At 44.3% G+C, this 26,617-nt stretch overlaps 1 protein-coding gene across 1 annotated transcript in view; it reads left to right on the forward strand.

Annotated features, from left to right (window-relative positions):
* The window catches only part of LOC126095694 (paired box protein Pax-6-like), a 271,506-nt gene that overhangs the window by 15,430 nt on the left and 229,459 nt on the right, over positions 1-26,617 (forward strand). The window contains exon 3 of the mRNA XM_049910447.1: positions 9,300-9,480. Coding sequence (XP_049766404.1) covers positions 9,300-9,480 — 181 coding nt within the window. The remainder of the gene's footprint in view (positions 1-9,299; positions 9,481-26,617) is intronic.

Consider the following 26,617-nt stretch of genomic DNA (forward strand, 5'->3'; position numbering starts at 1 on the left):
GCCCAGATTGGGTACATTCTACGCTAAATAACTCGGAAATGGCGCAACGTATTGCATTTTTTGCTTAACATTTATGTCTCAGTACAATCTGCCCTACAACATAACGACAAGCGTTTCAGACATTTTATGACCCCCCGTATAGTGCGAGTGAGAGTTTCTAGATCACTCGACACTCAAAATTGTAAGTGAAATTACTGTCACATTTCCCGTCATCTGTGGGACATGAAACGTCTGTAATGACAAATTTTCGCGGATTTTCATTGTAATGAAATTTCCACAACCATGCAACATCTGACACAACTCATCTAAAACTTCTAACAAAAGAAGTACTTGAAAATGAGTTGTCTCAAAGGAAGATAAACGAAAAACAAAGAATAGAGTGAAAAAACAGCCAACCATTAGCAAATAAAGGTTTATTATCCCTTGACCATGGTGTACATATTTGTATAAATAATGCGGCCTGTGTGGCCGAGCGGTTCTAGCCGCTTCAGTTTGATCATTGCCCTGTAGCCACTCCCCACCATTCACGTCCCATATACCGTCATCTGGTGAAAGCGGTAGTTAAAATTCAAAAAATTTTTAATGATGGGAGCGGCAATGACCGTGCAAGTTGAGAGGAGCCACGCGGCAGCGGACACGGCCTAACTCGAGGCAATGCTACAGGGCAATGTTCAACGTTACTATGTTACAAATAGCGTATATTGCCTGAGGATGCACCGATAAGTGGTGCGAAACCGGTCGCAGATTTAATAAAAATCATTCATACAGCCAGTGCGGAATTTTCTTTCAAAAAATGTCGAAGTTTGGCAGTGGTTGCCCGCCCTACAAAACAACATGTTAAAGAATGAGTTCCTTTAAAACCATAGTGGACATGCATTTATCTGTTCGGAGATGATTGGAAGCCGTTTCGGACGCCAATGGGTTTCCTGCACTGTGTTAGGCACTATAATGTGTTGTGTTTTTCGTGTTTTCATATTTTTGTCCGCGCTGTGCGTTTATGATTTGTAATGATTTGCCTGGTCTTCTTGCAACAGCAAAATATTTTGTTTGCCGCTGCAGAAGAAGTGTGTCTTACGGTGCGAACTAGATAAGCCGACGATTAATGTGAAGGTTTCGTATTTGCGAGAGGAACAGGGAAGGAAATGACTAGTTTTAGTACAAGTTACCCTGTGCCAGGCATCATAATGTGGCTTTTACGGAGTTCGTATGTAGGTGTAGATACGCAAACTTCAGCATCGTAAGAGTGTGCTTTTGCGATTATTTAGAAATCGTCCGTTATTACAGATGAAGACTGCAATTCTTTCTTGAAATCTGTATTCTTACTCAGGGCTATAGTGTTACCTTTTTCTGTCTCTCTCTCCACTCTAAAGATCGTTCATTTCGTTCCATTTCTGCTGGATCTGGTCGAACCTGGAACCCTTGACGGAAGAAACTACTTCAGAAGTTTCGCTGCCCAGCAGCACTGGTACACCAGTGGCTCTTCAGCTACCCATCCACCCAGAGACGGTGTTCGGCGCCCTTCTGCCCGCGACGCGGCGTCTGTAGCTGCGCCGACGCCCGCGTACAAGCGCCGCCCACAACCGCCGCAGCCAGCAAAGCACACAGGCCTCCCCCCCCCCCCTACCCCCGCAGCCATTTGGAGCTGCCTTTGTTAAGCCGCTGGCCCCGGGCGGATCTAATTAAGCGTTGACGGATAAAACGTCCGGAAAAGCATAAACGTTCTGAAACAGCGGCCAAAGTTTTGCCCCGAGGCTAACCGAAATAAAGTTGAAAGCGCCACGCCAGATTGCCGGCAGTGGCGCGCGCTCGCGTTGGCTCGCTTCCCACTGCGAATCGTTCGGCGAAGACCGCGAAATCGAACTCTGCAACGCGGAGTAGCTCTGCAAAGATACGCCAGTGTTTAGACAGCTCGCAGAACTGCACCATTTCGAAGAAACGTGCCGATGCCAGACAACGTGTGCAGTGCTCTTCGGGAGTTTGCAGGGCCCATGCAGTCAACGTTAAATAAGCCAAGTTTATGAACCTTTATCTCTGCTATCAATAAAGATAACGATCTAACGTTTTTACAGATAATTTATTCATGCTATCAATGTCTACTGAAGCAGAATTAAGAGATAGGATACAAAAGAACCAGAGATAAATTATTCCATTTTTTATCTTGAATATTTTTGTACGTGTAAGCCCTTAAATTCATACCTACTCAAATCACTAACATGATTGTGCTTCAGTAGACATTGTGTGTTATAATAAAAAAGGTCACGAAGTTTCTGTAGCTATCGTAAGTAGTTTTTGGTAGATAGGTAGATAAAATACAAAAAAACGTCATTATGAGAAAATCGAGTTTTAAATTTAAAATGCCAGAAACTCTCACAAATTGAGTGCGCGCTGTGCCTCTGCAAGTCTCGACGTCTCTCACAGTTTCAACCCCTTTACAGTAAGCGTGGAAAGATATTAATATGACTAGAACTCTTATTCTCCCCATGTTTTCACCATTAAATGCTAATACAACACAAGTAACTCCCAGTTTCATCGTATTTAACCCTACACACACATGTTTGCTTAGTTGGGTCCAGACAATAGTGTAGAAAGACTTATTTGGATTTTGAGTCCGCCCATGTATACACTTTCGGATCACGTCTGCATGAACTAGATTCCTATAAATTCGCTTGATGCTTCCCATAATAGCTTCAGGAATAAAGTACTGGTATTCAAAGCACACTCATGAAACGTCGCCCTTCCAGAACTTATAGCACGACTGAGGTCGAAGTGGGCAAAATTAATGTATCGGTTTTTCGTTTGAGCGTCTGTGGAAATACGAGACAAAGACTTCTGTCTTCATACTTTCTAAATAACTTCCGTTATTCCTGAGGGCCATTCCATAAAACTGCTGAAGCTGATCTATTGTTTCCTCAATCAGCGACCCTTAGTGACTTGCCACCTGACCTAAAGGTGGTGTGAAAGTTTGTTTTAATTTTTCTGAGGCATGTGCCCATCCTGTTTTGTACATCTACAATGCATCCTGTTTCTTTATGTCCACATTTTCATATGGATTTCATTTAGCTACACATCTATAAGCTTCAGAATCGCATATACAGCGAAGCACGTCCGAAATTAGGTAGTTTTAGGCATGCGCAAGCAATACGATAAAATTAAAAATAAAGCACTTTTCAGTGTCACAAGAAGATCATTTATATACCATTTTCTGCAGGAAGGAGTGAAGGACATTGTAAGACCTGTTTTGTAAAATGTCAAAAATGTTTATTTTTGAGCCTGCAAACTCCGCTTACGAATTGCGAAGTCGCTTGACTGTTTCGCTCCCACATCGAGTGACCGCTTATAGTATGTACTGCTAGTGTTGACAATGCGTTCTTTCACATGGTGTGTCCCTCACTGCTTTTCATGGTTGTTTCCGCTAGTAAAAATCTTCTGTCCCATTTAGGAGTCTCCTCTCTTGTCACTTTCATCTCTCGAATATAGATATGCTTTTGTCACGTCTTATCGCTCAGAAATGTTCATAACAAACAAGGACACCGACTAGGTCACTTGGTTCATTTTATTACGTTAACCAGTTTCTGCCTTTTTACAAGTCATAATGATATCCTATACCTAACTACTAAATAATTGGGCAAATAGAGAAGGCTAAAAAATTTTAATTTCTTAGAGATTTTTTAATCGAAAGTAGTTTGAAAAAAGCCTACTATGGAAGAAAGAATATATTGAATGGCAAGATGATATGGAGTAACTACGATCTTCACAATGAAAAACACCTCTCTGCCAGCGAATATCTAGCATTATGATTTATATAATTTAGAAATGCTAGAAAGGCGACTCATTAGAAAAATATTAGGCCACGGAAAATTATGGGAGGATAAAAATTAAGAACTAACGATGAAATTTATCGAAGAGTAAAAAATATTTTAGAGATAAAGAGAAAAAGAAGACGATGTTTTCTAACATTTATATCGAATGCAAGACCATAAATTAATCAAAAAGATGTCAAATATTTGTGGGATTGAAAGTCAACCACAAGTTAGATCCACGAAGTAAAAGGGGATGTGTGACAGAAGTGTTAAGGGAAAAAGTATTGAATACTGATGGATTTCAAGCTAAGAGAGTCAAAAAACTGGTCTGAAGCAGTCAGAAGGCAGGAAGAAAAAAACATAGTGAAAATATTAAAGCGTACCTGAAGACAGAAAAAGAACAACGAATAAGGAATTGAAATTGGCACGTGGTCTTTATTTAGCCCATGCGAGAAAAAATCCTAATAAAATAACAATAACGTTAGAAATCACAAAAAAAGAATGCGTGTTCAAAAATGAGATTATGACACAATCATTCTATGGGAAAGAACTCAAGGTGGACTCGTGACTTGAGTAAATGAGAAAGAAAGGTACTGAATTGTAATGGGGTGAAGGGGGCGTAGAAAAGCAAAGGCAGACGTTGTGGTATTGAAAATGGATCGTTAGTTGTCTTTTCAAGACAGACATCTGACTCTGTTCTCTGATATAACGGGAGAGAGCGTTCTAACGTTGGGTTTCTGCTACTGCAAAGGACGAAGAACAGGCGTCATTGTAACGGAATGGGGAGGAAACAGATTTTGCTCTGATGAGAACCAGAGTTTCTGCAGCGCCATTCAGACAAAAGCGTTAAGGATGAAGAGCGATGTGAGACATCTCCGTGGACAACAGACCCAAGGACACAGACTGTATGTTAAGTCGCCGTACTCGTATGCACGAAGATAGGACGGTTGTGGGTAAGATGGTAAAATATGAGCCAAGTTAAGATTGTGACAGATATCTCGCAGCCACTGACTCCAGCTTTCCTGAGAAAGATCTTGCAGAATAACATCACTGTAAAACTTTCTTTCTCAGGCCCAAAGGGAATAGCTTTTTAAATACTTATAGGAGGTGGAGAGATACTTGCAAATTGTAGCAGCGTGTTCCGTCCATGTTAGGCTTTCATTAGCTATTACCTCTAATATAGGTTGCAATGTTCGTAGGGAGCGATCTGACACTAGTGAATAGTAAAATATTCTGCATCCAAGAATGTTTGATATTCTATTTCACAATAACCAATTTCGACAGAATCTTGCTGCTATCATAGGGTCTGCAATGTACCAACAATAACGCCATTACAAAGAGAATTTACCACTGTGTACAGACTCGTATATCAGTGATAAGAAGTACATAATCATAATTTTACATACTTTCAGAAAACTTATTAACGCACATACATGCTACCAGGACACTGAGAACACTTCCCACTCATAGGAAACGACGCGACGTTGGCCTAAGAAACACACAAACAAGACCATACAAAATATCCTACTGTAAACACAAGAGGGCAGGTGAACAAATAGTGTGTCCTGTGGAGATCCGGTTGTTTCACCTGTAAGGAAGCGTCTTGTTGTACACGAGGATCTGTGGTCTGTGTCGCCATCCAAGCTAAGGCATGCCTATAATGGTATACTGTACTAGTGTAGATGTACCGGGTGATCAAAAAGCCAGTATAAATTTGAAAACTTAATAAACCATGGAATAATGTAGATAGAGAGGTAATAATTGACATACATGCTTGGAACGACATGGGGTTTTATTAGAACTACCCCATATTGCTAGACGCGTGAAAGATCTCTTGCGCGCGTCGTTTGGTGATGATCGTGTGCTCAGCCGTCACTTTCGTCATGCTTGGCTTCCCAGGTCCCCAGACCTTAGTCCGTGCGATTATTGGCTTTGGGGTTACCTGAAGTCGGAAGTATATCGTGATCGACCGACATCTCTAGGGATGCTCAAAGATAACATCCGACGCTAATGCCTCACCATAACTCTGGACATACTTTACAGTGTTGTTCCCAACATTATTCCTCGACTACAGCTATTGTTGAGGAATGATGGTGGACATATTGAGCATTTCCTGTAAAGAACATCATCTTTGCTTTGTCTTACTTTGTTATGCTAATTATTGCTATTCTGATCAGATGAAGCGCCATCTGTCGGACAAATGGTTCAAATGGCTCTGAGAACTATGGGACTTAACTTCTGAGGTCATCAGTCCCCTAGAACTTAGAACTACTTAAACCTACCTAGCCTAAGGACATCACACACATCCATGCCCGAGGCAGGATTCGAACCTGCGACCGTAGCGGTCGCGCGGTTCCAGACTGTAGCGCCTTGAACCGCTCGGCCACTCCGGCCGGCTCTGTCGGACATTTTTGAACTTTTGTATTTTTTTTTTTTTGTTCTAATAAAACCTCATGTCATTCCAAGCATGTGTGTCAATTTGTACCTCTCTATCTACGTTATTCCGTGATTTATTCAGTTTTCAAATTTATACTGACTTTTTGATCAGCCGGTATGTCCTGCATATTCACACTAGAGCGGGCAATATTTGCCTTCAGTTAGTATCTACGTGGATGTCAGATACTCGGTAATATTGGAGCCATGTTGTAATGGTTCTCCAGTATAGTTTTTGTAGGAATGTCAGTTCATGATTCTTCTGTGTATTTCTGTAAGAATGTCAAGCATCGATATGTGCCCACATACGCCACCTGTTGACCATGTAACGACTCCCTCTGCCGTAAGCTGATTGCCCGCTCAGTTTCACCTGTGCTGCGATTGGACCACGGCTGTACACGCTATTTGTCCACTCCTGAGAAGACAGTTGGTGCAATGGATATTTTATATGTTTTTTTATGTAGTTGTCGTTTCCTATGAGTGGAAAGTGTTTTCATTGTCTTGATGGCATGTACGCATGTTAATAAGAATTTTCCGAAGGTATCTAAATTAATGCTTATGTTCTTCTTATCCTGGTTATATGGGTTTATACACAGCGATAAAGCCCCTTTGTCATGGTTCAAATGGCTCTGAGCACTATGGGACTTAACATCGGTGGTCATTAGTCCCCTAGAACTTAGAACTAGTTAAACCTAAATAACCTAAGGACATCACACACATCCATGCCCGAGGCAGGATTCGAACCTGCGACCGTAGCAGTCGCGCGGTTCCGGACTGAGCGCCTAGAACCGCTCAGCCACCGCGGCCGGCCCTCTTTGTCATGCCTTCAGTTTTAGTACATTGTATATCCATTGATGACGGCAAGGTTCCTACGAAACCCGTTATTGTGAAACAAAATGAAAATATCAAGTGATCTTGGCTGCAGAAGACTCTCCTATATTATTTCCAAATTTGTCTCTGAGGTAGACAAATTTGTGTTTGCACCGTAAGGATGGTAGGGATTCCCGAAATTGTGAGCTAATGAGCCTCGAATAATAAATCTCTAGACAATACCCATCAAGGCAGCATAATTACGAAAAAATAAAGAGCTTAAGAAGATAACTCCACAAAATCCGTGACGTACAGAATGTAGATGGGTAGAACATCTCTCCAAGTTTTAACTCATACTACAGGTGCTGAGTATGGGCTCCATTTGTGACGAGGGGAACGTCAATGGGTGCGTGCAATTCGTTGAAATCGTCGTCACGAATTATCCGGGAAGGTATGACAGCTTTGTATATCAGTTCATTGGGTTTCCTATCCGCAGGTGCAAAACTAATTCGATGCAACATGTTCTGACACGGCTGTCCCAGAGTAAAATTACGCCACGGCACGAACCACGCATCGCAAGTTGGAGACGTGCTCTATCCAGTGATAAGTTGTATTATTCTGTATGTATTGTAGTTTTCACGTAGTTTTCTTCTGAAACCCTCGACGTACTTACAGATAATTCTGCGTGTGTCGAAATCGCGTCCTGACAACTCTGCCGGAACAACCAAACTCGAGATGCGGGCTTTGCGACACCATAGGGGCTGGTGATGGCGATAAGCTGGCGTGGGCAGTGACCGGCAGGGGGGGCTGTGCAGCCACGGCCGCTTTCACACGGGGGAGGCGCACTGAAAATGCGATGGCGCAAGGTAGCCGCGTCTAGGTCGTCAGAGACCAAGGGCTGGCTCAGGTGAACAGAGATGTGGAATAACAACACGCGTCTCTTCGTTAGTCGTTTATCGATTCGTCGGAAGTGATTTAGTGAAACCAGAGGAACATCATTTTACGATAGCAGGACGTGGATCTGAGGCCCGCTGCAGACTGATTGGAAGTCATTTACTTACAAAATCCAACATCATTTTCGGTTTTGATGAAAGCAGATTGACAGTTCCTGGTTACATTACAGCTAGAAGTAAGTATACTAGTAAGAATCAGTCTATCATGTGTAACTTCCTATTGTATACACAAGCATTCTTCACTCGGATGACTTCAATATTTCTATACTTTTAAGATGGAACTACCCCGACGATTACAAAAAGTTGGTATGCAATTTCCCGGACACAGCTCGGAGTGGACTGAAGAATCTCTGACAGACAGAACGAAGTCTGTTAGCTTGGACGGAGATTCATCCACGTAGACATGGACACACTTTTGGGTGTACTGCAGAGAAGTGTGTCCCGTGTGCTATTGTTTATGTTATTATTAAAAGCTTAACGGATAGTTTTAGCTGCGGTTCAGTTTTTTAGCATTGTACGTCGTTATGCATATGGAGATGTTACCCGATAAATACACTCTAAGAGAAAAGATGGTTGTTGTCTTGCAAACGTCCCCATCTGTTGACTCAGGGATCGAGACGTGGCTGCACGATCCGGTACAGCCATGCGGATAAGACGCCTGTCATCTGGACTGCTAGTGATACGAGGCCGTTGGGATCCAGCACGGCGTTCCGTATTACCCTCCTGAACTCACCGATTCCATATTCTGCTTACAGTCATTGGATCTCGACCAACGCGAGCAGCAATGTCGCGATACGATAAACTGCAATCGCGATAGGTTTCAATCCGACCTTTATCAAAGTCGGAAACGTGATGGTACGCATTTCTCCTTCTTACACGAGGCACCACAACAACGTTTCACCAAGTAACTCCGGTCAACTGCTGTGTGTGTACGAGAAATCGGTTGGAAACTTTCCTCGTGTCAGCACGTTGTAGGTGTCGCCACCGGCGCCAACCTTGTGTGAATTCTCTTAAAAGCTAATCATTTGCATATCACAGCATCTTCTTCCCGTCGGTTAAATTTCGCGTCTGTAGCACATCTTTCTGGTGTAGGAATTTTAATGGCCAGTAGTGTACCTCCTGTTGATAAAGGTGTTGTTAATCTTCGGAAGTTCGACTTCAGCTCCGATTTGACGCGGTCGGGGCACCGAGGTTTTAGTATCCGGTTTGTTTTGTTCCCCTTATGTAACCTATGTGCCGACAATAAATGGAGTGTATGTGGGAGCATGTTCACGTGTGGGCGGCGCGGCGGCAACTGTTGCAGGTACTACGAGACGGGGTCGATCCGGCCGCGCGCCATCGGCGGCTCGAAGCCGCGGGTCGCCACGGCCGAGGTGGTCAGCAAGATCTCGCAGTACAAGCGCGAGTGCCCGTCCATCTTCGCCTGGGAGATCCGCGACCGGCTGCTGCAGGAGGGCGTCTGCTCCAACGACAACATCCCCAGCGTGAGTACCCGCTCACGGCGGCGCCTCTGCCTGACTACTCCGATCGACTGTTCGTCTACGGCTGGTTGAAACACGTGAATGAAATACGGTCGCCATATTAATGTTGCTCAACGATTCCTCAGAAAGAGCAATCGCTCACCTTAATCGATATAGAAACGCACTGGTCCGATCCTGCTTGCTTGCTGGCTTGGACACAAATATGGTCATCGTTGATCGATTCCGAAGTTGGGAGATGAGTGAAGATACCAACAGAATATCTATTATTTTGGCTGGTCATGCAAGGGAATTTATAAGACAGGAATCCTAGTAAAAAACTATATGCTTAATGACTTTCAACATACAAACTATGCTGAGAAGAATGCACAGTATCCCATTGAACGTAGAGAAGTCATCTGTGATTTCACCCTGGTTCTGTTACGCATAGAGAGTTTACTGCAGTGTGGGTTGCTGCGATGAGAGACTTGAAACGCGCACGGGCCCGGACTCAGAACCAGAGACTCGTCCCTCGGGAAGAAGACCGCACACCGCGTCAAGTTTCCTGCCAAGATGGAGTCGAGTCACCTGACTACATGTGTGCTGTCAGAAGCGAAGTACAGACGAAATGGTGTTAGGGTATGAGAGAGTTTTTCGTTGTTACTGTGTAGTCTCCTTACTTCACTTACGAAAATGGTAAATACGGAACTGTGCGGCTGGTCCCGGTGGAGGTTCGAGTCCTCCCACGGGCATGGGTGTGTGTGTTTGTCCTAAAGGATAATTTAGGTTAAGTAGTGTGTAAGCTTAGGGGCCGATGACCTTAGCTGTTAAGTCCCATAAGATTTTACACACATTTGAACATTTGATTTGAACATTTTTTGTAAATACGGAAGGATATGAACACATCACACACTACTCTGTGCAGTAGAGAAACATTTCGAAGACGATGCAATGAATCCTGTTTACAAAGTAGCATCCGTGAGGCATTGCTTTGTGGACAATGACATTCCTGAAATTGGCTGCCCTGCACAGACTCCACATCTGAATCCAATAGAACACATCTGGAATGAGTTAGAACGTAGACTTAGCTCGCGACTGAAGCGTCCAACATTTGTATGGGTTTAAAAAAAATGGTTCAAATGGCTCTGAGCACTACGGGACTTAACATCTGCGGTCATCAGACCCCTAGAACTTAGAACTAATTAAACCTAACTAACCTAAGGACATCAGACACATCCATGCCCGAGGCAGAATTCGAACCTGCGACCGGAGCGGTCGCGCGCTTCCATACTGAAGTGCCTAGAACCGCTCGGCCACACCGGCCGGCAACATTTGTACCTTCCCTGGTTTCGGGTCTTGGGGATCAGTGAGCTGCCATTCCTACGCATCTTAACACCTCACTTACAGTGTCCTCAGCAGAATTGAAGCCAACGTAAAGGCAAAATGCGGACGCGCCCCATGGTAGTGGCACGTAAAGTGCCCTCCGCCACACACCGTTGGGTGGCTTGCGGAGTATAAATGTAGATGTAGATGTAGATGTAATGTCCACTAATAGGTGTCTGGATACATTTGATCGGATAGTGTAGCTGCAGAAAGACCTGCATTTTTAAGCAATCGAATGAAATGTTTAGATATTGCATGTCGTCTCTGATAATCTGGAGCAGTCATCTTAAATCTCTGTCCACGTCTGTAGCTGTGTGGTCAACGCAGCTGACTGCTCTAAGGAGGATCCGGGTTCGAGTACCGGTGAGAGGTTTTCCCTCGGTGGGGGGACTGGAACAGAGTGCAGTCAGCCTCGAATGCCACCTGAGGAGCTACTTGACCGATTAGTAGCGGCTCCAGATCGCGAAAACTGACAACGCCCGGGACAGCGGTGTGCTGACCCCACGCTCCTCCATACCGCACCGGCTCACGAGAAATACGGGCCCCTTAACGAACTTGTGACGTCACACTAGTCGCATAGTACGCCGTACATCGCGAGTGCTCGGTTCGACGCAGGGTCCACTCAAAATCAATATGTCAGTGAAAAAATTCCCACTAAAAGTCTTAACTTTGTCGTGTGTTATCGAGAGCTTGCCTGTATTCAAACGAGCAGTTAAGAATTATTAAACTGGTGTAAGATTGATACTTTAATTTTCTATGATGAAAGCGGTACTGATGGACAATAAAAGCGGTTTAAAAGCTGTGAGCTGTCTGGGGAAGTTAATCTTGCATTACTAAGCAACTGTTTCACCAGGTATCCAGTCTAGCTTACCAAATTCCCAACCAGACGAACATTAATTATAATCTTTTAATAGTCATACGACAACCGGTGATATATATATATATATATAAAAGAGAGAATTTAAATAAAAAGAAATAAATCAGTTTATATTTGGAAATTTATTTTAACATTGATCATTGAAATTTCAGCATATTAAAATTGATTCCTAACTAAACTGGTGCCTTATTTAGGATTGTGAAAATGTGAGATTGCAATCTTACGGAACACATCAATTATGGAGCCAAGATTGGGAGAGTGTATACAACACTGCGTTCATAAAACAACACACAAAGAACGTTGAAACGTATGCAAGAGAAAGTTAACCACTACCAACAGATTCAAATTTTCACCCAAAGAAATTACGTTCGTAGCACAATCCTGTCCGTCATGTAATTACCACACACTGGTATACTAAATTCATATTAACTCTTTATGAAATCTTCGCGAAAAGAATAGCTGAGGGCTACTTTGATGATTACACCACATGCTTCACGTGGTCAACTTGGTTTACACAAAGAGTGTAACTCCACAATAATTTTGATAATTAAAATAAATTAGATCGAAAAGCAATTTACAAAAGAAAAACCTCGAACTGGTTACTAACGTCTTACTGTTAACCTGACGGGTCAAACAGTTATATAAGCACGTGGTACTGGTCTCGCAAAGTACACCCCACGTGGGTTGAACATAAAGAAAAGTTGCTATATTGAAAAATAATGTCAAGACGAGACGTTATAATCACACAAGCATTCGCATTTAAGATTGATCTTAGTTAGAGTTACTGATCAACACGTGGTTCCACTTTACTCACAAAGTAGTGACAAAGCAACTACCGGAAAATAATCTGAACTTCACACGAGAATTACACTGCGCTGCAATTTAAGATAACATTAGATATTTTAGAGCTAAACCTGAAATAAAGGTGATTAAATTTTGAGTTAGGCTGAACTTAAGAAATCCATCGTCCTGCGGACTTAGCAGACACGCGCTTAGCCGGAGATCTTACCACTTCAGACGCTCGCCCCGGACCGACTGCCTGGTCCCTTTCTGAGGGTGGCTCACAAATACAAACGGAAGTGGCCAGAGGGGCAGCTTCCTATACCAACATGACAAAGGACAGACAGGACCATACTAAGGATAGAAACCTCTTTTCTTTTAGAAAGCGTAGCTACCTGTTCCGACGTTGGTCCTACTGTTCTCTAGCAGACAGGCTTGTCTGCTACCCTCAAGCATGCAACTAGAAATACATTTGCTCATTCATCCTCTCACACAGAAGGGAAGGGGGATGACAGTATCTTATCATATACAGTATATAAAAGAAAGCGGATGTAGGTTCCGTATGAGACTGTGTGACATGAATTACATATAAACTGTGTTTTAAAGTGTAGTGGTGTGATAGATCGTTCTTGTTTATGTGTAAAACTTACACGTTCCACTACTCAGTCTCCTCCCAGATAGTCAGAAACGCCACAGTAAATTTAGAAAAGGAATTTATGCCGTAAATGACAACAGATTTAAGAAATTAAACATGAAAGGAATCCAACAGAGACCTTTCACTGGTCTGAAATAGTAAGTCGCTCACCGTCGGAAACTGCCGATGGCACTCGTAAGACCAGTAAAGCGACGTGTTGTGACGAATGCACAGCGGCCTGTCTTTCTCGTGCCCCTCGAGATTGCAACGGATGATGGCATTAGCAGAGGACGACGCGGCGACCGGTCGGTACCCACGGGCCCGCCAGGACCTCTGGACTCTGTTTCTCTACGTTTAGTCATACATCTCTGCATTTATGAACGCCATTTGCATAATGAATTCTTTGGCGGAATGTAGCACATTACACAGGCCGCAGTTACAGAAGAGGGTCCATGGGGAGTTGCCCCGTGACACAGTGCGGCCGTAACGTATTTGCGGCGCTTGGGGAAGCCGGCGTTCTCCATGATTTAGCGTCGGGCACCGTGGGGCGGAGGGCATTACGCTGGGGACCGGGACGGCACGAGACGCAACGGAACGCAACAGCCGTGCCGCACTGTGCCGGGAAGAGAAGGGAAGGGAAGGGAAGCGGACGGCGGCGGCGTTTAGGGCTCGTTTAGCGCCGCCAGTCGACCGTGGAGCCGCAGTTTCGCCGCGCCGGGCTCCGCTCTTGGCATAACACGGCCATTTTATATCCCGCTGCAGCAGCGCACAGTGGAAAAGTTGCGGCTGTCGCAATAAGACGCAAAGTCTGAGCACCAGAATCGGGAAATTCTGCGGCCTGTTTAAAAATCCTCTTTCTTGGCACCACACAATATTTCATCTCATATCGATTGTCCTCTGTGCTATGCGAGCCAAGAGGGCATGGCGACTATACATAAACTTTTATTTATTTATTTATTTCAGTTTGTATTGGCCCACTATTTACAGGCTATGGCAAGTCTTATATGCCACAAAAGTAAAGCAACCAATCTGCATCTACAGGGTGTACAGAAGTGTGTGGCCAAACTTTCAGGAAACATTCCTGACACTAGAGCAACAAAATGCCTTACATGGACACTAATCTGTAAACGCTTTATTTCCATAAGAGAGCTCATTTTCTACCTCTCTTCATTAATCGCGGGAATAAGACAATATTGGAAGGAAAAAAAATTAGGTATGAGGGAGAAATCACGAAGAGTCCCACAAGGTTCACTTTTGGGTCCACTCTTATTTCTTATTACATGCTCTCGGGAATCCTCACGAAATTGTGCAATCAAGTCATCAATAATGATCTTCTGTCAACGTTTGTGTTGGCCTTGTTGGTAACTGTTTATTAGGGCCTCAAATTCTTCCAACCAGGCTCAACATAGAAACTTGCCCAGTTTTCCTAGAGAACACTCTACCCATTCTTCTAGTAGTGAGTAAAAACATGTACTTCACGCACGCTTGAGCTGCTCCTCATTTAAGTGTTAATGTTCGTTGGTTTCTAAATAACAGATTCCTTGTCAGATGGACGGGTAGAGGTGGACCAATGTCTTGGCTTCGACGCTCTCCGAACCTAAATCCACTTACTTTTATTTGTGGGGTCATTTGAAAGCTATTGTGTACAAATGGTTCAAATGACTCTGACAAGCGAACCTCCCCATTGAACCCCCTTCAGATTTAATTATAAGTTGGCACAATAGATAGGCCTTGAAAAACTGAACACAGATCAATCGAGAAAACAGGAAGAAGGTGTGTGGAACTATGAAAAAAATAATCAAAATATATGAACTGAGTAGTCCATGTGCAAGATAGGCAACATCAAGGATAATCTGAGGGTAGGAGCGCCGTGGTCCCGTGGTTAGCGTGAGCAGTTGCGGAACGAGAGGTCCTTGGTTCAAGTCTTCCCTCGAGCGAAAATTTTACTTTATTTATTTTCGCAAAGTTATGATCTGTCCGTTCGTTCATTGACGTCTCTGTTCACTGTAATAAGTTTAGTGTCTGTGCTTTGCGACCGCACCGCAAAACCGTGCGATTAGTAGACGAAAGGACGTGCCTCTCCAATGGGAATCGAAAACCTTTGACCGCAAGGTCATATGTCAACCGATTCCTCCACAGGAAAGCACGCCTGATACATTCTATGCGACACTGGTGACGGCATGTGCGTCACATGACAGGAATATGTTGTCATCCCACCTAACTTGTACGCTTGGCGAATGGGTAAAAAGATTCTTCTACCTTGCCCGATTTAGGTTTTCTTGTGGATGTGATAATCACTCCCAAAAAGTGATGAAAACATAAGAGTTTGTCACATAAAGTGAAAATCAAGAAATAAACTTTTCACTCGAGGGAAGACTTGATCCAAGGACCTCTTGTTCCTCAGCTGCTCACGCTAACCACGGGACCACGGCGCTCCTTCGCTCACATTATCCTTGATGTTGCTATCTTGCACATGGACTACTCAGTTTGTACATTTTGCTTATTTTTTCATAGTTCCACACAACTTCTTCCTGTTTTCTCTATTGATCTGTGTTCAGTTTTTCAAGGCCTATCCACTGTGCCAACTTATAACTAAATCTGAGAGGGGTGCGATGGAGAGGTTCCCTTCTGAGCACTATGGGACTTAACCTGAGGTCATCAGTCCCCTAAAACTTAGAACTACTTAAACCTAACTAAGCTAAGGACATCACACACATCCATGCCCGAGGCAGGATTCGAACCTGCGGTCGCGCGGTTCCAGACTATAGCGCCTAGAACCGCATGGCCACTCCGGCCGGCCTCTTGTGTACAGAACCCCAGTACAAGGTCTACAGAGTCCTCGTGCTCGTCTTGTGAAAGGCTGTGTAATAATGCATAGTTCTCCAGGGATACATCGTCTTATCAGGGATTCAATGCGACGGGGAATGATGCTCGTATCCCGATTACAGGAGGGCATTTTGAACATGACATTAGGAAATTGTTTCGTATTGTTCTGATATGTTCTACTCCTTCGTGTATACCGTAATTGTGTTGGAGTTGCAGAAACTAAGCTCTAAAATACGAATTAAGCGTTTTCGGACCCATGTCCATATAACATGTTTTCTTCCTCTTCGTGTGAAGAATGTTTCCCGAAGGTCTGACCACAGATTTATGTTCCACTCTGTATAATCTGGAAGCTACCTTATGGTGCATGGCGGAGGGTACTTTTTGTATCACTGTCACTTCTCCCCCTTTTCTGTTTCAGTTGCGATTGGGTACGGGCGAAAAATGTGTGTTGGTAAGATTCCGGGTGAGCTCAAATCTCTCACGTTTTACCTTCATGGTCCTTTCGCTAGGTATACGTAGGAGGAAGCAATGTACTGAAACGAGATTTTCTCTCTGCAGTGGAGCGTGCGCTGATGAATCTTCGCGGGAGATTAAAACTGAGTGCCAGACTGAGATTCGAACTAGGGGCTTTGCGTTTCTCGGGTACGTGCTCTAACGACTGACCTACCGAAGCACGACTCACGACGCGTCCTCTCAGCTTTACTTCAGTCGGTACAGTACTCGCACGCGAGAGGGGAAAGTCCCGAGCTCGAGTCTCGGCCCGGTTGCAGTTTTAAGTAGCTAGGAAGATTCAGTAATGTACTGATGGACTCTTTCAGGAGAGCGCGCTTTCGAGATTTTAAAAGTCCTAAGTCCCACATTAATTTCTGCGGTTATTCAACACAATGTTGCTTGTCTGCTAGCACTGACAACTTCAAGCAAACGCCGCTGCTCCTTGTTGTTAATTGAATGCCGTCGGCTACTGGGTTGCTCGTTCTGAGAGGTAATGCCTAAAATTTGGTAGTCTCGCCATACTCCTGATACTGCGGGTATCGGAATATTGAAATCCCTAAAGATATCCGAACTGCTATGCCGCATACGTCTAGCTCGAGCTACCCTTCCGCATTCAGTCTGTGAAGTCCCGTCGTGCGGCCACAATCACATCGGAAAACCTTTTACGTCAATCGCGTGAGTACAAATGACTGTTTCGCCAGTGCACTCACCTTTCATACCTAGTGCACGCGATACTACCGCCATCTGTATGCGGACGTATAGTTATCACGTGGCTTTTCTCACCTCAGTGTATTGGTCTCGCACCTACGAGAACTTACGGTTTTGTGGAAAAAGTTCAGGGCATAATACTCACTGCACTCCCATTTCCACAAGACGCATATCCTTTTGGAGTAACTGAGGTTTTTCACAACTCCAGCGTCTACCGTTCTGCGAGATCACGTACCCCCGTAAATACAGCCGTGCTTCATAAGATAAAAAGCATTTTAGCACCGAAATCTCCATTGTGTGCAGTTGCAGTAATGTCGCCCAGCAGCAGTGTCTGAACTCGTCAACCGGTGCACTGCCATGTCGCAAGTATTTTCTCGAACTTGTTTCCAGAGTCAAGTTGACTCCAGATTCGTCTATTCTCTGACAAGACCAATACTCCGGCTGCCGCACTGCGTAGTAACGAGCTAGCGAGTGTGTGGCGACCGGTACTTGCCTGCCAGGTTGTCTGTCACTCTGTAACGCTAACGCACTTTAAATATTTTTCAGTCATTAAAGATATTAGTAATTCTTTTCCACCGACGGTCGGTGAAAGATTAGCCAGGTGTTTTGATAGGAGTGTGCCACTTTATGATGTTGAAACATTAACTTTGACAAGAGGGGATGAGAGGAGGTGGGAAGCATTTGAGATGCAGATGTGGATGGAAAGGATTTGTTGCTTACAGAGAGTTACTAATGAATAGATGGTGGACGAACAGCGAGAGGGCGGTGGGAGGGGAGAGGACGGAGAAGCTTGCTGGAAATTATCTTTAAAAAGAAAAAAAAATCGTTGTTTTACATGTTGCGACAGGACTGTTTGATGCTGAATGCACTGGAAGAATGATTAGTGCGTGAGAGAAAAATGAAAGGAAGAGAAAATACAAAATGGTTGACGACATGAAAGAATGTGGAAGTTACGAGGACATAAAGAGAGCAGCAGAAGACATCAGGATATGGAGAGCTACCGCGCGAAGACCTTCGGTAGAGCACAATAATACATTGTCTGACTAAAAAGTCAAGCATCCAGAGGGGAGGCGGAAACGTAATTAAGACTTGCCGGGTTGAGAAACTATATAATGTTATTTCAGTGATTACAAAATCGAGTCTAATTTACGTAGAACTTGGTGGTATGAACCCACTAATCAGTATCACGTTGCACCCCCTCTGGCCCGGATGCAATCACTGCCTCGATTGTGCAGGTTGTCATACAGCAGTTGTATCCTGTCCTGAGGCGAGTTGACCCTGGACGTCCCGGATAGGGCAGTGGGACACACAGTTCACGTCCAGTTGCCCCCACACAAATTCTGTCGGGGAGAGATCGGGAAGATTTTGTTGGCCACGGTGGTACCTGAACATAACGCAGGCAGTTCATAGACACGTGTGCCATCTGTGAACGACCACTGATGTGTCGAAAAATGATACCATGATACTGTCGTATAAGACGTAACAAACGAGCATACAGGATGTCCGTGATGTACCGTTGTGCCGCAAGAGTGCCTTCCATTAGTACATCTACATCTACATTTATACTCCGCAAGCCACCCAACGGTGTGTGGCGGAGGGCACTTTACGTGCCACTGTCATTACCTTCCTTTCCTGTTCCAGTCGCGTATGGTTCGCGGGAAGAACGACTGCCGGAAAGCCTCCGTGCGCGCTCGAATCTCTCTAATTTTACATTCGTGATCTCCTCGGGAGGTATAAGTAGGGGGAAGCAATATATTCGATACCTCATCCAGAAACGCACCCTCTCGAAACCTGGCGAGCAAGCTACACCGCGATGCAGAGCGCCTCTCTTGCAGAGTCTGCCACTCGAGTTTGTTAAACATCTCCGTAACGCTATCACGGTTACCAAATAACCCTGTGACGAAACGCGCCGCTCTTCTTTGGATCTTCTCTATCTCCTCCGTCAACCCGATCTGGTACGGATCCCACACTGATGAGCAGTACTCAAGTATAGGTCGAACGAGTGTTTTGTAAGCCACCTCCTTTGTTGATGGACTACATTTTCTAAGGACTCTCCCAATGAATCTCAACCTGGTACCCGCCTTACCAACAATTAATTTTATATGATCATTCCACTTCAAATCGTTCCGCACGCATACTCCCAGATATTTTACAGAAGTAACTGCTACCAGTGTTTGTTCCGCTATCATATAATCATACAATAAAGGATCCTTCTTTCTATGTATTCGCAATACATTACATTTGTCTATTTTAAGGGTCAGTTGCCACTCCCTGCACCAAGTGCCTATCCGCTGCAGATCTTCCTGCATTTCGCTACAATTTTCTAATGCTGCAACTTCTCTGTATACTACAGCATCATCCTCGAGAAGCCGCATGGAACTTCCGAAACTATCTACTAGGTGATTTATATATATTGTGAAAAGCAATGGTCCCATAACACTCCCCTGTGGCACGCCAGAGGTTACTTTAATGTCTGCACACGTCTCTCCGTTGATAACAACATGCTGTGTTCTGTTTGCTAAAAACTCTTCAATCCAGCCACACAGCTGGTCTGATATTCCGTAGGCTCTTACTTTGTTTATCAGGCGACAGTGCGGAACTGTATCGAACGTCTTCCGGAAGTCAAGAAAAATAGCATCTACCTGGGAGCCTGTATCTAATATTTTCTGGGTCTCATGAACAAATAAAGCGAGTTGGGTCTCACACGATCGCTGTTTCCGGAATCCATGTTGATTCCTACATAGTAGATTCTGAGATTCCAAAAACGACATGATACTCGAGCAAAAAACATGTTCTAAAATTCTACAACAGATCGACGTCAGAGATATAGGTCTATAGTTTTGCGCATCTGCTCGACGACCCTTCTTGAAGACTGGGTCTACCTGCGCTCTTTTCCAATCATTTGGAACCTTCCGTTCCTCTAGAGACTTGCGGTACACGGCTGTTAGAAGGGGGCAAGTTCTTTCGCGTACTCTGTGTAGAATCGAATTGGAATCCCGTCAGGTCCAGTGGACTTTCCTCTGTTGAGTGATTCCAGTTGCTTTTGTATTCCTTGGACACTTATTTCGATAAGATGTTTAAACGACTACAACGCCACGTTCAAACTCACTTAAATCTTGATTATCTTGCATTGTAGCAAGAATACCAGATATAACAACTGCGCTAGACACTTGTTTTCTTCCTCTGCCTGTTTACACACCTCTGTACACGCACGCCTACGCCAGTTTCTTTGGCGCTTCAGTGTAATTTGTAGTAATGAGTGTACGAGAGGTACCTGACACGGGCGAGCAGCGAGCAGGTGGACGGAGCGGTAAGACGGGCGCGGGCAGAATGCCGGAGCAGGCCCAGGCCACGGTACGGCGTCGCGGCGTGGGGTGGGCGCGGCGGCAGAGGCAGCGGCAGCGGCGCGACAAAGCGCTATGGATTTTTCCCCGGGGAGCCGGCAGGCACAAAGGACGCCCCGCCACGGCTGCGCCCGGCGCCGCGCCGCCTCGGCCGGCGCCTCATCTGGCGAGTGGCGGCGCCAGTGGCAGGTGATAACCCGCTACCTGGCAGGTGATAACCCGCTACCTGGCAGGTGATAACCCGCTACCTGGCAGGTGATAACCCGCTGCCTGGCAGGTGATAACCCGCTACCTGGCAGGTACCTGGCCGCTACCTGGCAGGTACCTCGCCGCCGCTCCCTCACAAACTCAATCCATCGACTAATGGGCCGCCACTGCACGCCAGGGCACCTCACACACGCGTCACCATCGGAACTCGCGGACCACTCGGAAGTGATACACGGAGGAGTCCGATACATTGTGGGCCTGTAGTACACTACTGGTCATTAAAATTGCTTCACCAAGACGAAATGCAGATGGTAAACGGGTATTCGTTGGACAAATATATTATACTAGAATTGACATGTTATTACATTTTCATGCAATTTTGGTACATAGATCCTGAGAAATCAGTACCCAGAACAACCACCTCTGGACGTAATAACTGCCTCGATACGCCTGGGCATTGAGTCAAACGGAGCTTGGATGGCGTGTATAGGTACAGCTGCCGATGCAGCTTCAACACGATACCACACTTCATCAAGAGTAGTGACTGGCGTATTGCGATGAGCCAGTCCCTCGCCCACCATTGACCAGACGTTTTCTATTGGTCAGAGATCTGGAGAATGTGCTGGCCAGGGCAGCAGTCGAACATTTTCTGTATCCAGAAAGGCCAGTACAGCACCTGAAGCATGCGATCGTGCATTATCCTGCTGAAATGTAGGGTTTCGCAGGGATCGAATGAAGGGTAGAGTCACGGGTGGTAACACATCTGAAATGTAACGTCCACTGTTCAAAGTGCCGTCAATGCGAACAAGAGGTGACCGAGACGTGTAACCAATGGCACCCCATGCCATCACGCCGGGTCATACGCCAGTATGGCGATGACGAATATACACTTCCAATGTGCGTTCACCGTGATGTCGCCGAACAGGGATGCGACCATCATGATGCTGTAAACAGAACCTGGATTCATCCGAAAAAATGACGTTTTGCCGTTCGAGTACCCAGGTTCGTCGTTGAGTACACCACCGCAGGTGCTCCTGTCTGATGCAGCGTCAAGGGTAACCGCAGCCACGGCCTCCGAGCTGATAGTCTATGCTGCTGCAAATGTCGTCGAACTGTTCGTGCAGATGGTTGTTGTCTTGCAAACGTCCCCATCTGTTGACTCAGGGATCGAGACGTGGCTGCACGATCCGTTACAGCCATGCGGATAAGATGCCTGTCATCTCGACTGCTAGTGATACGAGGCCGTTGGGTTCCAGCACGGCGTTCCGTATTACCCTCCTCAACCCACCGATTCCATATTCTGCTAACAGTCATTGGATCTCGACCAACGCGAGCAGCAATGTCGCGATACGATAAACCGCAATCGCGATAGGCTACAATCCGACCTTGATCAAAGTCGGAAACGTGATCGTACGCATTTCTCCTCCTTACACGAGGCACCACAACAACGTTTCACCAGGAAACGCCGGCAACTGATGTTTGTGTATGAGAAATCGGTTGGAACCTTTCCTCATGTCAGCAAGTTGTAGGTGCCGCCACCGGCGCCAACCTTGTGTGAATGCTCTGAAAAGCTGATCATTTGCATATCACAGCATCTTCTTCCTGTTGGTTAAATTTCGCGTCTGTAGCACGTCATATTCGTGGTGTAGCAATTTTAATGGCCAGTAGTGTATATTCAGAGATCCCTGACATACAACTGCTCCTACAGTCTTTATCAGTCTTTCGTGAGGTAGTGGAAGTGATCTCAAAGTATCTGTCAGTTCAGACTTTTGAATATACGCTGCTGGAAAAAAGAAGTTCACCCGGAAAGACGGCTTCGCTTTTGAGCCTATGACGACTTATGCCACCTGGGGGATAGTAGATATACTGTTGTGAAATTTAAAATTTTCCCGGCGAACTAAATATTCCTAAAGATTTCGGGTTTGCTGCCGTTCGTCGTTAGCTTCCATCCACGATATTTCGCCTGGACAACTGCCAGCCATCCTCAGGTGAGCCTGAAGAGCTCGTCTTCTTTGACCAAGGAAATAACAAGTTTTTCTGTCACCAGTCAGTGTTTATTTATATCCCTAGCGCGTCTGATGTGTTTAAACCTCCATCAGGTGGATTTATATACGTTAATATGACTTGTATATGACTTGTATGTGTGTGTGTGTGTGTGTGTGTGTGTGTGTGTGTGTGTGTGTGTGTGTGTGTGTGTGTTTTGTGTTACCACTTTTGGGTAATCTCTGGCACAGTCAAGTGGTGGAGAAACAAAACTGTATTTCAGAACATGGGTTTTGGGGGAACTTTTTGACTAAAAGCTAAACCTAAATGCAAAAGTGAAAATAAGACAACAGATATAGAATACTTCCAATGATCATACGCTTCTCTGTCGTATACACCACATATAAACTTTTACATTCTGTAAAAAAAGATGGTGTATAGAAACTACTAGCTGCAGAGAACCAAAGAACATATAGCAAAAACAGAAACATTATTTCCAAGTACAAAGAATATATAGCAAGACAACACAATTATTTCGCAGTAAGTTTTAAAACGTTGTGCAGATCTTTGGTTGATCTGATACGTTAGGGTAAACATTTCAAGTGGTATGCAAAACCTTTTCTGTCAAGCTGATATAGCTTAACTTTTATACTTGTTTATGTAATCCGGTGATATGTTGCAAATATTGAATGGAATAATTATGTTGCCAACAGTGGTGAAATTATACATAAAAATAATTTTGAATATGATTCAGAAATAGAGGATGAAAGCATTGCGAGAAGGAGAGCTAAGCTTTGGAGACGTTAGAGCTGTGGGTTTGTTTAACTAACATCTTTCACGTGTTGTGACTAAGTAAATACTGAAGCAAAACATTGATACCGAGTTAAAGATGTCCATGAAGATATACTCTTAATAACAGGAAAAGATACGATTGATATCAGACCGACATGGGGCGCATATTGTTGGTTTTATTTGAGTGGATCGATTTAGTGAGTTACGCAAGTTGTTATCCATTTGGAAAATATCAAAGGAAATCTGCAAATAACGAAATTAGTTCATGGACATTGTGAAAGGAAGGATGATGGAGAGAGAGAGAGAAAGAGAGAGAGAGAGAGAGAGAGAGAGAGTGAGAGAGAGAGAGAGAGAGAGAATTCTTTGCATACGTTCCATATCCTAGGGCAGTGCTATTTGTTATTTGGGCTTTATTCTAAGATGGATCATAAAAGTGTTTTGTAAGCCATCTGCTTTGTAGATTGATTGCTTGTTCCCAGTATTCTCGCAATAAGCCTAAGTCTCCCCCCTGCTTCACCTACGACTGAGTTTATGCTATGGTTCCGCTTCATATCTCCGTAAATTCTTAAACCAAGGTTTGGTTCCAGTTGCGACTCATTGATGTTGTAGTCATGTGACATTACACTTCCGGCCTTTGTGAAATGCCAGATTTTACGTAATAGAATATTGAAGCAAGTTGCCAATCTTTGCACCTTATTGAAATCTTAGCAAGATCTCGCCATATATTTGTGGAGCTTTATCAAACAATACTTCAAATAGGGTGTTTCATTACGGCGCCCCTTCGGATGATTCTTCAGGTTACAGTGTTGTTTAAATGTCTTTGTGCTCGCTGCAATTAGTCCAATTTTGTCTTCACTGTCGGTACAGCAGAGTTGGTAGGGGACAGTGGTATATTCCAGTTTCGTCGTTTAATTCTGGTCCTTGAAACTTTACTTTTGGCCTTCGCGGGATTGTTGGCGCCCATTTTCCCACTTTCAAACGTCTGCCAGTTCAGGCTTCGCAACATTACTGTCGTTCTCTCCAATGGGCCAAATAAATCCGTGACCGTTCGTGGTGCCCTATACGTTCAAAATGCCCTGCTTAGTCCTATTTGACGTGAGACACACACACTTGAGAACTATTCTAGAATGTATCACACGAGTGTATTGTTAGCTTAGTAAGCACATGGCATTGTCCTTGTTTCGTTGAAATGAACGAAAGTCTACCACCTGCTTTCCTACGCGATCCTCCGATCGTTCCATTTCATATCCCCACAAAATTTTTACACCCGGGCGTTTAAAAAAGTTGACTGATTCCGACTGTGGCTTGTTGCTATTTTAGTCACAAGATACTACGTTTATCCGTTTTGTGAAGTGCACCGATTTGCGTTCCTGAATATTTGAAACAAGTTGCGTTTCTTTACACCACTCTGAAAACTTATCAAGACCTGAATAGGTATTTGTGTCCTTTTTTTCAGACAGTAATTCATCACAGATTACTGCATCATATGAGGTTACTATTAATGCTATTAATGTTGTCTACAGGGTCATTAATATAAAACGTAAACAACAAAGGTCCCAACGAATGTCCCTGGGGGGTCCCTTCAGTTATGTTACATCTATCGGTAATTCTATATCCAAGAACACAGGCCGCATTATCCTTACCACTAAATCCTTACTCTACTCTCAAATTTCGTTTGACACCATATACGACTGTACTTTCGTTAATAATACTGAACCAAATGTTCTATACATGCACATGGGAAGGAAAATAATCGAAAGGCATATGACATTTATAATACTTTGAGATACGACACGAACAGAAAGCATATGAACATATTATATAATTTGAACAGTACTGCACAAATGCTGAATAGGTCCCCTAGTAAAATGTCATCCGTTGATGAATGAATTCCTGTAGAACCGTCAGTCTGCCTCTGACGGTTATGTATGTAACATACAACTTCAGTTCATCTGTACAACTCAGTGTATGTGATGAGGATTCATGTCAGTCATTTATTCACCAACTGATGACCTTTCACTAAGTAACCAATTCAGCATTCGTGCCATAATGTTCCACTTTGCTATACTACTGTCACGTTAATGACTAAAAACGACGATTCGATCATATGTAAACAGCTAAACTTCTCATAAATGTCAAAATGTCACCGACCCTAATCTTTTTCTTTTTCATCTGGTATCTAATACTAGGCGGACAATGTTGAGTATAAGACAAAGTAACATTGGGTGTATCTGAAGATGTGTAATAGGACCGCCGATGTTGTCAGTATATGACATGAACGATTTATCAAGAAGGATCTGCACCATTCTCCAACAATTTACTGGAGATGCTATTGTCTGCAACATAATATCCTAGTTGGACGATGGTAAGGAAATGAAGAGCAACTTAAACAGTACCCTTACCGATGGTAGCTTCCTTGAAATGTGAATTATATCTACATGGCTATTCCCCTGCACTGTGTGCAACGGAGGATACTTCGTACCAGCATTTTGTGTTCTCTTCCATTCGCGTTTCGATCGTGGGAGAAATGGTTGTCAGTATCCCATTTACGCGCTCTACTCTCTATTGTCCCGTTATTGGTACCTGAAAAAAACTATCCGATCAAAAGCAGCCGGACTCTATTACGCACATAAATAGGGGGCGTTCAGCTATTCGCCTTTATGATGGCTTGAACTGTTTTGAGGACGCTTTCAGTGAGGTGTCTGACTGTCCATGGAGGAATGGCAGCACATTATCCCTCGAGAGCCCGAGTTATAGAAGGTAGTGATGTTGGACACTCAGATCTGGAGTGGGGTCGACGTTCTAACTCAACCCAGAACTCTTCCATTGGCACTATGGGCAGGCCTACCCATTTCAGAAATTTCTCTACAGACTGTCGGTCCACAGGTGCTGCTTTACGATAGGGTGCATTCTCATGCTGATACAGTCATCGTCCCCAAACTGTTGCTCTTCTGTCTGTAGTACACAGTTCTGTGTGCGTATCACCCTGCATTTACGGAGGAAGGTGGCAGAGTGGTTAGTACACTGGACTCGCATTCGGGAGGACGAAGGTTTAAACCCGCATCCGGCCATCCTGGTTTAGGTTTTCCGTGATTTCTCGAAAGCGCTTCAGGCAAATGCGGGGATGGTTCCTTTGAA

This window comes from Schistocerca cancellata, chromosome 8 (genome assembly GCF_023864275.1).
Source record: "Schistocerca cancellata isolate TAMUIC-IGC-003103 chromosome 8, iqSchCanc2.1, whole genome shotgun sequence".
Lineage (NCBI taxonomy): Eukaryota > Metazoa > Arthropoda > Insecta > Orthoptera > Acrididae > Schistocerca > Schistocerca cancellata.